Here is a 14,698-nt window from a genome sequence, read left to right on the forward strand (position 1 = left end):
GGGTACCCGTACGCTACCCGTACCCTACCCCTGAAATGAGTGACAAACGGTTACTCACCAGTGACTCACGGCCTACCCGTACCCGGCCGGGTACGGGTACCCGTACGCTACCCGTACCCGTGCCTTACCCGAAATGAGTGACAAACGGTGACTCACCAGTGACTCACGGCATACCCGTACCCGGCCGCACCAGGGTCGCAAACGGGTACCCGTACCCAGCCGGGTACGGGTAGCCGGGTATCGGGTAGGGTACGGGTATCAGGTACCTGGTTGCGACCTCTGGTCTGGCGTAGGGAGCCGGCCGTGTGGCTGGTGGCCACCTCGGGGGGCACCGGCGGGCTGGAGCCGGCGGGCGAATAACGGGGCCGACCACCCACCTGGTGGAGGACGCGTCTCAGATCTGATGCGAGTCACCACAGAGGGCGCGCAGTGTTTATTGTTTTTAAACCGGCTGGTTTATAGTTTTTAGCACAGGGGCAATGCGGAAGGAACGTTCGGGCCGACCCTTGCCCAAATGAGCGAAAGCGATGAAATCTCTGGGCCGTGACATTTAAATTGAGTTTTTTTTTTCTTTCTACTGACCGATATTATGGTGAAGTATGGTCAACCCAGGTGACTGATGCAGTGTGGGCAGGCCTTCATCCAGCAGCGGACTGACAAAGGCTACGTACATTTCGAAAGTACGGACTTAACAACATTTGTGGTGCCAAATTAGAACTTTTGTAGCCCTTCGATACAATCAATAAAATTGACATCGGTCATCCAGTCACGCGGCAATTTGCGAAGCGACGGCCGCCGTGCCTTTCAGACTTTACATTGGGAGCAAAAGCTGCTCTGCCCTTTGCTTAATTAAAACGACGAGCGCTTAATTCATCTCAGCCCTCCCCCCCCCCCCCCCGTGTAATCCAGGACAACAACAATAAACAACTTGCATAAAAGGTGTGCGTGTGGTGGTAGTGGAAGCAGGCCTGCTCTTAGGAAATTGGTCGAGTCGCAGCGCATGGCGAGCAGTTACACGGTCCTAAAAGCAGTGGCGGGGTTTTTGCTGTTTTTCTTTTTACAAAACGTGTTCTGGATTATATACGACCGGTCCTGCGGGAGGGGAGGTCGCTTGAACGCGGGTTGTTAAAAAAAAAAACTTTGTTAATTATCGTGAAACGCTACAGCGAGCTGGACACGTGCCTCTTGAAAGGATTGGCGTGAATTACAAGGGGGGCGGGGGGGCATTGGGGGTGAGCATGGCAGATGCAAACACGTGGACGCGTAACCACCCCGCCTGGTCGCTGCCTTTGCGGCTGTGTGTGTGGAGTGGGGGGGGGCAGTGTCAAGCGCATCGTTGCCCTGCTGTGTCCGCACACAGCGCAGCGGGGGTGGTCGTCAGGGCGAGTCCCACCTCGGAGAGAGATACGGGCGCGACTTTGTTCGCCCACCATTGGAACCTCATTTGCCAGAAGAAAAAATATGAATTGTTTTTTTACCCTTTTATCTGGCAACAAAACTGACACCTTTTTTTACAAGGAGTCATGTTTGCATAGACCACAATACCTGCAGTCATGATGCAAACAAAAAACACAACTCTGATAATAGTGCGCCTTTAGGCGTCATCTGGTCCAACACCATGTGAGACTAGGCTCTAAGGAAAGCTGTCTCGGGTGTGGACCAATCAACTTCAAGGACAGTGCATACATTATCAGAGTTGTGTTTTTTGTTTGCATGATGACTGCAGGTATTGTGGTCTATGCAAACATGACTCCTTGTAAAAAAGGTGTCAGTTTTGTTGCCGGATAAAAGGGTAAAAAACCAATTATCATACTTTTGTTCGCGCACGCGAGGCGTCGCGTGTCCTCGTGGGCGCCAGCTGCATTATGGTCCCAGTCGACTGGGGGGGGGTGGGGGGGTCCCGCGTCGCGTGATGATAGCGCCTCGACGTCGGTAGCGCTCGCGACCCAAACCTGGCCCGCACCGCCGTGCAGGTGGTAGACTCGGCCTAAAATGAGCACGGCACTTGGTTTCGGCTCCGGCCGTGAACGTCGGACAAGGGGGGAAGACGATTGCGGTCAGCACGGCGTTGGTTCATGTAACCCCCCCTCATTCATCCGAGTGCGTGCTGACCTTAATAGGCGATCGCTAACAGCCCTCGCCGCGACAGTCCACGAACAATTGACAGCTCCCTAGCCAGCTCCGCCTCGTCGTATCAACTTCGTCCGCTGGGCCCTCACCGTCAAACGAGCTGCTGGCCGGCGATTGGCAGGGAGTGTCAGCGGTCGGGCGTCGTCGCGTTAGGAAGTTAAAGACCCAAAAAGTGGGGGGGGGGGGGGGGGGGAGGCCATCATAGAAAGAAGGGATTTACACCAAGGGTGGCACAGTCGGGTTTTTTACAATCGGGCTTAATTGTCTTTTTATATTAAACCCGATCATCTGAGATTGGGAGAAATCCGGTGTAATTGGTTCTAATTGCAGAACCGCACTTCGCCAACTTCTCAACGATGGGCTTCATCCATTCCAAGCTAAGGAACTCACTGGCGCCCACGATTGTGGAGAAGCTCGTGTTCATCAAGACCAACCTGCCCGCCGCATTCTACCACTACCCCGTGCCCGACGGCCCCCCCGAGTACGATAGCAGCACCGACAGAAGAAGCAGCCTAAGCCTTGGATCAGAGTTTCGTATTCATTAAACCAGGTTTTAATTCCCCGAAATCGGGTTTAATTGTAATAAAGAAAAAACCCGATGCCTGGGTTTTTTGGAAAAATCGGTTTTTTCCCACCCATGATTTACACCTTTGGCTCAAGACCAGCAACGTTGGTGAGAACAATTGCCGCAGGCTGGATCGTGGATACCAATTGGAAGCACGTGATGGTGCAGCAGCCCTGCAATTGCCTGCTCAGGCCCCTGCTGGCGGAAGGGCATCCGCTAGACCTCTAGAGGGAGCTGCAGAGAGCACCTATGCACCTCTAGAGGGAGCTCTAAGTGAGCCTCTCTAGAGGGTGTTGTGGACCTACTCTTCCACGCTGGCCAGTACGTCTTGGGAAGAGGTGGCAGTCGGCCACACTTTACCCCACCGCATGCGATCTGCTGATCGACGAGACTGCCAATTGCAGCGGTCTTTAGTTACTCGCCGTTGTCATTCCGCAGCTGGCAGTAGCTGTCTGCCACAATAACAGGAAATTACTTTTAAGAGAAGAAGAAAAAAAACTACTTTGCCATTCAAAATCTGCACAGTAATTGTCGTGGCAATTCATGTTAACAAATTTCATTGTGAAATCTCACCCTTATATTATGGAGCCAAGTGACCTAACCCTGGCCCTAAGCCTGACCCCCCTCCACCCCACCACCACTGGATTCTGCATCCCAAGCCGAGTTGGAAGAGGTGACAAATTCCACATCGGCCTGTTTTTCCTGCTGCAGGTAACACGCTGGGTAGTCTCAAGCGATATTTGGGGATGGAAGAGTTAGTACGATGAAGAATCAAAGGTGACGCTGGCCGGCTGGTGTCAAAGTGCCGAGCCAGTACGGCCGAGATCCTGGGTTTGAACTCGGGTAGATGGGCAGTGGCTGAAAGCGAGTTCTCAGGCGCAGTGAGTTGACCAGTCTCGGCCTGCTCACCGATAACTGCGCCAAACCGCCCCTCCATCACTCTCACTTTGTTTTTCTTCCACTAAACGTGGACGTGGCAAAATTGCAACCCCGTTCAGAATGTCAAAATACCGCTTCGACTGCGCGCGGGATGGACGCGTGGACGGCAACGGAGAGGAGCGAGACGAATGTGATGCCATCGTCTGGAGCCACTCTGCTGCGTCCCTTGCTCAACCTCGCCACGTGGTGCCCGCGCTTGGGACGCAATTATCGGGGGAAACAGCACGGCGATTTTTTTCATGGTCTCCACAACAGTACGATCTGTTAGTATCGTTATTAAGAGACGACTATAATTGGACAGCGCGGTTGAAGGGGTGGCGCAGTGGTCACCGCGCTGCACTACAAACCCGGCGGACTCGAGTTCGATTCCCGACCACGGCTAGCATCAAGCGAGCGATATCTGAGCCGGTCCCTCTGGGTTCCCCGTCTTTACCGCGCCACGTGCCGACCCCGGCGTGCCAAGTGTGGAGGGCACCCACCGAGCGTTTCAGATATCCACCCACCACCGATGTTAGCCCTGGCCAGGAATCGAACTCTGTCTATCTAAATATGGCTTTCCATAACGGATGACACCTTTGCGGACACCTGCGCTGAGAAAAATCGCAGTATTGCTACGGGGGAAGTCGGGCGGAATTTCAAAATAAACAAATGCGGGATTATCCTGAGAAGCTGCGTGGGCTTTTCAAACTCCACCGTGCAGTGGATGGAAGAAGCCTCTTACAAACCCATGGCCAATGGCGCCTCCCAATTAGTCAATTAACAAGCCGCCCCGAACCGCCTGCTGGAGACCGCCACTGCCAAGCGCCGTCGGTACGAGGAGTCGCGATGTCGTCGCACGAGTCGTGATATCGTTGGACCAGTCGTGATGTCGTCATGTCGTCGCACGAGTCGTGATGTCGTTGGACCAGTCGTGATGTCGTCATGTCGTCGCACGAGTCGTGATATCGTTGGACCAGTCGTCATGTCGTCATGTCGTCGCACGAGTCGTGATGTCGTTGGACCAGTCGTGATGTCGTCGCATGAGTCGTGATGTCGTTGGACCAGTCGTGATGTCGTCATGTCGTCGCACGAGTCGTGATATCGTTGGACCAGTCATGATGTCGTCATGTCGTCAGACGGATCGTGATATCGTTGGACCAGTCGTGATGTCGTCATGTCGTCAGACGGGTCGTGATATCGTCAGACGAGTCGTGATGTCGCACGAGTCGTCGTGATGGACGGGTCGCGATGTGTTATGATGTTTTGTGGGGGGGTTTGGTGAGGGGGGGGGGGTTCCCGTCTTTTGTCCCTTCTTCTCGATCCCATCTCCTCCGCCTCATCCCAGTCGCTCCCCGAGTCGTTCGGCAATCTTCACCAGCTCGTGCTCCATGGCCTTCAGCTCCAGCAGCTGTTTGCTCTGCCAAGGGGACGTTGCGACAACAACAGAAACATCGCGATCGAGCCACTGCGGATTTACCCCCCTCCCCCCCCCCCCCTGATCTTCCAGACGTCCCCATCCTCCTAACCCCCCCCCCGCGCATTTGATTAGCACGGTTGGCTGCGTACGGTGCGAAAGAAGTCCAACACACGCGTACGTCCATACACACGACGAAAGCGAACTGTGTGTACGTGAAAGAAGCATTGGCAGTGGCCGAGGCTAAGAATTGTTCCGGGGCCTCCGGAAACCTTTCGACAGCTCTGGGCTGAAATTAATTCTCCATAATAGAGGTTTGTTTGGGTTAGATCGCGTAAATATGTAAAAGTGTCGTTAAACTCGCCACCACCCGACACGGCCAACTAGTAAGGGTTGTCACGTAAACAGAACGTGGCCAATTCGTCACTAGTACAGCACTAGTGTGTAGTGTATAGTGTAGTGTATAGTGTAGTGTACTAGTACAGCACGAGTGTATAGTGTAGTGTATAGTGTAGTGTACTAGTACAGCACTAGTGTATAGTGTAGTGTATAGTGAGTATACTAGTACAGCACTAGTGTGTAGTGTAGTGTATAGTGTAGTGTATAGTGTAGTGTACTAGTACAGCACGAACCGGTGTGTTGGAGAGCCAAGCCACACATTTACAATCTGAGTACGACGTTTCGCCAGTAATTACAACCAGCTTCATCAGGCGACAGCCAGATTTGTAGATAAATCCTCCCGTTTCCTTAGTAACAAATTGGCACGTTCTGTTTACGTAACAAACCTTGCTAATCAGCTGGGGCGGGTGGTGTTGGGTTAACGACACGTTTATATATTTAACGCGATCTAACCCAAAGACCTTTATTCTGTTGTGTACGAACGCGTGGAGACGTGTACGCATCCACGCGTCCCCGTCTCCACGTGTTCCACATGGAGACGGGGCCCATGTGAATCAGCTCGTGTGCAGCTCCCGGGTGAACTCTAGCATCGCACGAAACCTGTGTGACGGTGGCGATGTGTTGGGGAGACCTCCATCCAGCAGCGAATTGATCACGGTGACGATGACAACAACGACCCGTGTCATCATTGTACTCACGTTCAGCGTGCTGTGCTTGCGGCTCTGGGTGTCCTGGGCCCGCTTGTCGCCTCCCCATTCCTTCCCACCTCCTCGCCCCACCTCCTCCTCCTGCTCCTCCTTCTCTTCGTCACCCTCTTCCCCGTCGTCGCCCTTCGCCGCTGCCCGGTGCGCCGCTCCCCACGCAGGCCGCCCCTCCGAGTGGACCTTCCCCGCCCAGCGGTGGCTGCTGCCGACACCGTCGCCAAACACCTCCTCGCCGCCCACCTGCTCTTCTCCCTCGTCGTCGTCGTCGGTACGATCGTCGTCTTCCTCTTGCTCGCGGGCATCGTCTTCCACCTCGTCGTGGCCGTGCCGGCCGCCCCCCTCGCTCTTTCGCGTCTCGTACTCAACCTTCTCGTCGTCTCTGTCGTCGTCGTCGTCTTCGTCGTCGGATTTCCTCTCGGCGAGAGGTTCCCCCTTGTCGGGGTGCCTGCCGCCGTAGTCGCCGCGCCGCCGCTGCTGCTCCTGCTCCTGCTGCTCCTGCTGCTTCTGTCCCAGGCGCTGGCGGATCTGGTCCAGGTACTCCAGCAGCTGCTCGGCCGCGGGGCGGCGGCGGCCGTCGTGCGCCTTCCGCGCCGCGCTCCTCTCGACGCCGCTCGTGCCGTGAGACCCCCGCTGGGGCCCCGCGTCTCCGCGATGCGCCGGCGTCTCCGTGACCTCCTCCACATTCGCGTCCTCCTCCTCCACCTCGTCGTCGTCCCCGCCAGTCCCCACGCTCCTCGCCACCTCGTCACCGACGCCGTCGTCCTTGTCCTCGTGGTGTGGGGACCGCTCCTCTTCCTCCTCCTCCTCTTCGTCGCCGTTGTCGGGAGCGCCGTGCATCTGTCCACGTGGCTCTTCCCCGTTGCTGCGCTCGCGGTCGGTGGCCTTCTCGGGGGGCGCCTCTCCGTGACGCGGCTCCACGCGGACACGGCCCCCGCTCCACTTCGTTCCTTCTCCTCCCACTCCTCCTGCGCGACGCTCGGCACTCCCCGGCCCCTTCGTGCGGAACTCCCGTGACTTGCCCACTCCAGATTTGGTCTCGTCATCGCCACCCTCCTCCTCCTTCTCCTTCTCATCATCGTCGTCGTCATTCTCCTGCTGCTGCTGCTTCTTCTTCTTGGCGTCTTTCTTGTCCTTCTCCACGTGGTCGACACGTGTCTCTTCATCATCCTCCACCTCCTCCTTCTCCTTCGTCTCCTGCCGCTCCTCGCTCGGCTCGTACTTGGCGTCTGCTGCTGTGGAAGCGGTCCCCGCGCGCTCCCCTGCGGGGCCCCGGCCCGCGATCTCCTCCAGCTGAGACAGGAGGTCGTGCTGGTGGATCAGCGTGGAGATTCGATTGTCTGTCAGGGGGGGGGGGGGGGGGGGGAACCCAACACAGCCGAAGGACATCGTTCTCGTCACGCCGAGGTGGCGACAGATGGCAATGGTGGCGATGCCCATCGTCGTGGCTGTGATGGTGGTGGTCGTGGTGGTGGTGACGCTGATCACGATGATGATGATCGTCTGACAATCGTTATCATCGTGGTGACGGTGCTGATGATAATCTATACATTTTAATATCATGATGACAATGATAACGACGATGATGTGTCAGTTGTTGTGGTGGTAGTGGCCACTATGACGATATTAATGATGCAGAACAACAACAATAACAATGAATTCAGTGATTGTGATGGTCGTGTTGATGTTTGTGATGGTGACTGGCGATCGACGCATCTCGTGATGGTGGTGATGATGACAACCCATATCGGCGATATTATGATGCAAGGCCGTAGCCATGGAGTCAACATTGGGGGGGACCAAACTTACAGGGGGTCTGGGGGTCGCCCCCCAGAAAAAAAAATCTAAATTTGAAAACTCATTTCCTGCCTAAATATTAAAAAAATTGACTAACACATAGGATGGACTATTTATTTATTTTTTACAATAATGTCTAATAGTGTATTGTATTACATTGCTCTGTTTTTTGTATTTTTTTACCTTTTCTTGTTTCATTGTATGTAATGGCAAAGATTCGGGATTAATAAATTACAACCATCACCACAATCATTTCAACAGAAATCTATTTTATAGCAATATATTGGGGGGGGGGACATTTTGAGCATATTTTAATATTGGGGGGGGGGATGTGTCCCCCCCAATATATACTATCATTACGGCCTTGTTATGATGATATTAATCAAGAAAACAACGGAAGTGATCGCATGACTCGTGTTGTTAACGACGATCATAAGGACGACACAATATAATCAATTCTGAGCGCCCGTTGAGATTATCCCCCTGTGGATGGGGGTGACGGGGGTCACGGCGCCCGTTGAGATTATCGCGACCCCCTGTGGATGGGGGTGACGGGATTCGCGGTGCTCGCCTCCACGAAGGATCTCCATGCACTCGGCGCTGGCTGCGGGGGGAGGCTGCGCGGGAGACAGCGCTCCCGACAGCACCTCGATGATGCACTTCAGCGCCTGCAGGACGCGCGCGCAGACAGACGGACAGACGATCAGACAAATAGACGGACAGACGGACAGACAGACAAATAGACGGACAGACGGGCAGACAGACAAATAGACGGACAGACGGACAGACAGACAAATAGACGGACAGACGGACAGACAGACAGACAAATAGATGGACAGACGGGCAGACAGACAAATAGACGGACAGACAGACGGGCAGACGGACAGACGGGCAGACAGACAGACAAATAGACGGACAGACAGACGGACAAACGGGCAGACTGACAGACAGACAGACAAATAGACGGACAGACAGACGGACAGACGGGCAGACGGACAGACAGACAGACAAATGGACAGACGGACAGACAGACAAATAGACGGACAGACAGACAGACGGGCAGACGGACAGACAGACAGACAAATAGACGGACAGACAGACGGACAGACGATCAGACGGACAGACAAATAGACGGACAGACGGACAGACGGACAGACAGACGGACAGGCAGTGACATGGTTTTTGCAGGCAGATGCACAGATAGATAAATCGATAGAGAGGCAGGCAGACAGACAGACAGATGAAGACAGACAGAGAGAGATTGCAAGGTAGACATGCACACGAATGAAAAGACAGACGAATGGGAAGACAGAGAGAATGGTAAGATAGACGGAGAGCTGGGATGACAGGCTGGAATACATATAGGCAAACAGATATGCACACACACGTGGACTGACAATCGGACAGACTGGCATATTAATTAACAGACAAGCGGACCAGACGATTGGGCAGAGAGTAAAACAGATAAGCACAGAGTGGGAAATGCAGTTGTAAAAAGACACAGACAAGCGCTCAGTGCGATTACCAACTCTTGGAGGCTACAAAAAGCCCCGCGGTTACAGTGTGGATTTGTCAGGATCAGTACACTCATGTAGCAGCACACCGAGAGCTTTTCACAAAAGCCATAATTTTCATTTGCCAGCGCAATCATTGCACAGCAGGCGGTGGCGGCATCGACGGGGGCCGCGACCTGTGAGCCACCGCTAAGGATTGGTGGATCATCCAGAGATTTCAGAGACTTCCAGAATGTTTTTTTCTCCGGGTCCTCCGGTTTTTCCCTCCACACGCGTTTCGAGCATTTGGGTGCAAAAAAATTCCACGCGATAAGCCACTTGGCTGAGCTATCATTTGTGGCCAGATCGCTTCTGAAATAGAACTACATAGCTCAGTGGGACCTTACCTGGTAAAATAAAAATAGGTCTGTCGGAAAGACAGCGTCATTCAGACGCTGTCTTTCCGACAGACCTGTTCTTCACCTGAGGACGGCTGCTTGCGTTGTGGCCGAAACGTCGTGAGAATTGTATTTTATTACGTTTTATTTTTATTATTTTATTATTTCCCTTCTACGTGACTTTACCGAAAGAACCAAGAAGATGAATCCCCGCAGTCACGAAAGCTTTAAATCGAAAAATAAAAATAGTTTACAAGTTTTATTTTATTTTGTTTGATCTGCACAGCATCTGAGCTGTGTTGTCCCCTCGTTCTCGTGGTGGGTTCCTCCGGGCACTCCGCTTTCCTCGCAGACGAAGCAAAACCGCTCATTGAAGAGGAATTGGCCGAAACATCCCGATGCTTCGGCCAATTCCAATTGGTCAGATCCTCACGGCTCTCCGAACCTCCGAGCGAAGGCTGCGCATAAGCCTCCTCATTCTCTGACGTGGGATGCTGTAGACGATGAGAGTGGGCCTGTCGCTTTTTTCTCAGCCAGCCTGAACGCCTCCTCTTTCAGCCAGGCTCTCTGGGGAGGTCTGAACAGTGTACCCAACGCAGCCATTGCAGCTGCATGAGCCACAGTCCTAAACCTCGCCCATTTCCCCTCGGCATCATGGAGGAGTGGGGGACGATGCCAACCCCCCAGCTGCAAGCGACGATGACATTCTCAAATCCACCACGTAGATTCAAACCCACCGCTTCGTCGGACGGGGACAGCTTTCCACTCACGGGCAGGGATGAGGCTGCGAAAACAAGGGGAGGGGGGGGTAAATGTGTTAGGGAAAGGCGTCTATTGTTTCGCGTTTATTGTCGGGCATCGAACTTTTGCCGTGGGCTCTTCTTGCACTCAATAAAATGACGACTCACAAAGGAGCTGTGGATAATGGCGCGGAGGGAGTGCACTTACCAACGATAACATCTGGCCAAGCGCGGAGCTCAGCATGCGCAAGGCTTTTTGAATGCGCCTTGACTCGGGGATTATTGTCCCACTCGATGTTTTCCCGAACGCTGCTAAGGAACATGGCTTGGTGTGGTATGCTGCCCATTGGCGTAAGGCACTGCCACACGAGTACAACGCACGCTTGTTTTATGATGATCATATATCGTTGTACCCTATATACCTTAATAATAATAAGAATAAAAAAACCCAAGTACAGGTTTATTGGAACGGGGCACATAAGTCTGGCGCCCGTGCATCGATGCTGGCCGGGTGCCAAACTCAATCCCTGCACGCAGAGCGTTCCAGACTCTTCCAGCCGAAATGAAGCACAGCCTCGTACACTGTGAAAACAATGTCACCTAGTGTGGTGAAGTATGGTGAAAAAAAAATAATTCCGACTACCGGCACGGCGTGGTGACCCAGTAAACATGCAACGTTGACCCCAACGTTAGCCCAACGTTAGCCCAACGTTCCATGTTTACTGGAGTATCGCTGTCAGCGTTAAACGGGATCCTTACATGCATTTCCATCCGTATATGAATACACAAATGCAGGCGTATGCATTGTATGTGTGGACAGGAATATAATGGAGAGGCATAAACACACAAGGCATCGTGCATATATGTACAGTATCACGACGTGATATACACACCACACACCTCTGATCCTATGCGTGCATTCATATGTGAAACACATAGCCGGTGAAAGATACGGAACCCTCGATTGCTTATAGGAGACTGTTGGGGCTGGTGGGCAAGATACAACGCCCGGTTGCCTTGCTCTGCCCAGCGCTTGCGGCGCACCACAAAGAGGTGCTCGTTTATTGCCGAGTCGACCTAGAGGAGGCGCAAGCCCCTTTTAGACACCACTCGCCACTGATGTTATCCGTGACCGCGAATAGCACCCGGGGGTCAATGGGGGATAGTAGCCCAAGGCGCTCACGCGCACTCAACAACAGCCGCTCTAACACAAAGACACACACGTGCGCACTGGAGACTACAACACTCGAGGGTTCTAGATTTGAAGCTTTCGTGACTGCAAGGATTCATACTCTTAGTTCTTTCGGTAAAGTCACGTAGGTAAAAAATTAAATTATTTTTTATTAATTTTAATTTCATTTTTTACCTACGTGACTTTACCGAAAGAACTAATAGTCTAATACACGAGGGGTTCGTTGTGTCCAAGTTAACGAGCATTGCCTATCTCAGAAGGTCGGCAACCAAACGTAACGAGAGGAGCCATTTTTATAGAATTCGGTACAGAATAACAACAAAAAACCCTCAATATTTCACTGCACTGTGTGGCGAATGCGGGACGGTGCCTGCTCCTTAACAAACACTCGTCACGAAGCAGCACTCCTTAAAGAGCCCCTTGGCCTGTCTCTCTCGCACACACCCTGTGACCATGCCCATGCGGAATCCCCCCAACCTCGTCCGATCTGGGAAGCTAAGCATGAGCTTGAGCTCCGATGAGGCTTGGAAGGGGTGACCACCAATGCACAAACAGGTTGCCATAGGCGGCTTCGGGGTTCGACCTGGTTGGCGGTACAGAAACCACCACCACCCCCCCGCCCACTATTGTTGTACTGCGCTTCTATGCGTCCACGTCAAACGCTCAAAACCCGCGCTGTCCAGGGTGCTGAAATAGGTTCAAGATAATCCCCGACGACCCGCACAGCCGTGCGGACGAAAATGCCTCATCCAGCAGTGGATTGACACAATGGCTGTACACGTACATGTACACATGTCTCACACACACACATACGTCATTGAAGTGCCTACATCACCCATAACACAGTACGAACCCCCTGTCAATGCATACTCACCGGTGGAAGATAACGCGACCGTCGCTATGAACACGGCGATGAGAGCCATGATTACTGCCATCAGCCGGGAAGACCGCCTCGATGGCGATGTTGATGATGGCGTTACGACGGCGGGCGTTGTGTCTGTGTGCGCGCGTGCGCTGCGGTGATGGTGGCGCCCGCGGAAGCTCCGGATGTGAGTCGGGAGCTCTGAAGATGAGGCGGCAGGGAGCCACGGCTTTTTAAGCGCGCGCGTGAGCAGTTGTGCGCATGCGCGATCCCAGAGCCCTTTAGCACCATCATCATCAGCATCATCAGCAGCATCATCAGCATCATTCAGTGTGACTGGGCGTGAGCGCTGTGAGATATCGTCGTCATCAGCATCATCGTGTGTGACTGCGTGGGCGAATCCAGAGCCCATCAGCATCATCAGCACGGTCCTGTTTGACTGTGGGGATGAACGCTGCCACATATCATCATCATCGGTATCAACATAAGCAGTCGCATCATGTGTGACAGTACGAGGTTCCACATACCATCAGCATCGGCGTCGTCATCATCAGCAGCAGCAGCATCATCATCATGTGTGACTGGAGGCATGAGCGGTCCCCTATTCCATCATCATCAGCAGGAGGATCGTGTGTGTCTGTGCGTGTGTGCGTGCCATATATAATCAGCGGGATGATGCATGCTCGATTCACGGCCAACACCAGTGAACCGGTCCTGGGCCTCCCCTCGGTCGACTCAGCCTCAAATGAGAACCTGGTGTGGTGTGTAAACATCGCCACTAAGGAGACAAAGGCGACCGGACGTGGTGCTGATCACCCATCCCCTCGCTCACAAAATTCTGTTTAGGCTATACGGGAGATCTGTCTTTGTGGCCCCATATTTCGTTATCATCATCATCATCATGTGTGGGTGTGAGTTTACGTTTTACCACATCACATCAGCAGCATCGTACGTGGCAACACCATCATGTGATACTGTGCGCCCTAAAATATCATCATCAGAAGCATGATCATTCTCGCGTGTTCGCATGTGCGTGTGTATGTGTCTGTATGTGTGTGTGTGTGGGAGCGGTGGTGTAGTGGTTAGCGCGCTGCGCTCCAAACCCGGCCACCCGAGTTCGATTCCCGCTCATGGCCAACAGCAGTGACGATCTTTTTAACCGGTCCTGGGCCTCCCCTAGGTCGACTCAGCCTCAAATGAATATCTGGTGCGGTGTGTAAACATCGCCACTTGGGAGACAAAGGCGGTCGGGCCTTCATAGGTGATTCGTAACATAACTTGCCCCAACAGTTTGTTAAGGCTATACGGGGGATCTTTGTATGTTTGTGTCTGTGTGTGTGTGCTAGCAACTCTCCCCCTTCGAGAGCCGTGTCTTGCTTAATAGGTGCTCGCTAACAGCACTTAGCCCACCTAATAAAGGTTATAGGGGGGTAGGGGTGGGAGCGGTGGCGCAGTGGTTAGCGCCCTAGGCTACGAACCTGGCTAAGCGTGCTTCCCGGAGGACAGGGCCAGCCAACAATCCGTGGCTCATGATATGTGAACCGGCGTCGCCTAGATCGACTCGGCCTTAAATAGGCGCAGTACCTGGTGCATTTTTTTTGAGAACGTCAAAGCTGGGGAGACAAAGGCGTGGCGCCGATGAGATCACCACCCCTCTCACCAAGCGGCTCCCGAGAGAGACGCTCGCTCAGCTGACGGTACTTTCCGCAACAATGCAGGAGATGAAGGGGAAGTGGAGGGAGCCGACGTTTGCGTTTTAGTTGGATCTTGCGAGCGGGGCGCGTCTGGAAGTCACGGGGGGCTCAGAACCCGTTCAGAATTCAGATCTCACTCGACCCCGACGCCTGCTGTATATTCGGAGTTTGCATGTTCACTCTGGCCCGTGGTGGCGTGGATTTTCTTTTTAAAATCCTTTAAATTAAGTTCACTTGCTTGCTTAGGACCGTGCACATCTTTCGGTCGTTTTTTAACCCACTTCCCGTAATCCAATCGAGCTGACATTTTCCATACAGACTCGTTGTGCGTGACAATTAATGTTCGTGAAATTTTTCCCCCCAAAATTTTACACTTTTTAGGACAAAAATATTAT

At 53.2% G+C, this 14,698-nt stretch overlaps 1 protein-coding gene across 2 annotated transcripts; it reads right to left on the reverse strand.

Annotated features, from left to right (window-relative positions):
• Positions 1–175: 175 nt before the first annotated feature.
• LOC133360859 (sarcoplasmic reticulum histidine-rich calcium-binding protein-like) lies at positions 176–12,813 on the reverse strand. 2 transcript variants are annotated; one of them, XR_009757316.1, is made up of 6 exons: positions 12,622–12,813; positions 10,553–10,599; positions 8,496–8,592; positions 6,125–7,467; positions 1,628–5,030; positions 176–1,505 (listed from the first exon to the last, which is right to left on the reverse strand). XR_009757316.1 is itself a non-coding variant. In XM_061579759.1 (5 exons), the coding sequence occupies exons 1-5, from the start codon at positions 12,680–12,682 to the stop codon at positions 4,950–4,952; spliced, it is 1,629 nt and encodes a 542-aa protein (XP_061435743.1). In that variant the 5' UTR covers positions 12,683–12,813; the 3' UTR covers positions 1,517–4,949. The 2 variants fall into 2 exon arrangements, 1 of the variants encoding a protein (XP_061435743.1); XM_061579759.1 differs by lacking the exon at positions 176–1,505 and having other exon boundaries at positions 1,517–5,030.
• Between the last annotated feature and the right edge of the window lie 1,885 nt (positions 12,814–14,698).

Source organism: Lethenteron reissneri, chromosome 8 (assembly GCF_015708825.2).
Source record: "Lethenteron reissneri isolate LAM-NWPU_2019-01 chromosome 8, ASM1570882v1, whole genome shotgun sequence".
Lineage (NCBI taxonomy): Eukaryota > Metazoa > Chordata > Hyperoartia > Petromyzontiformes > Petromyzontidae > Lethenteron > Lethenteron reissneri.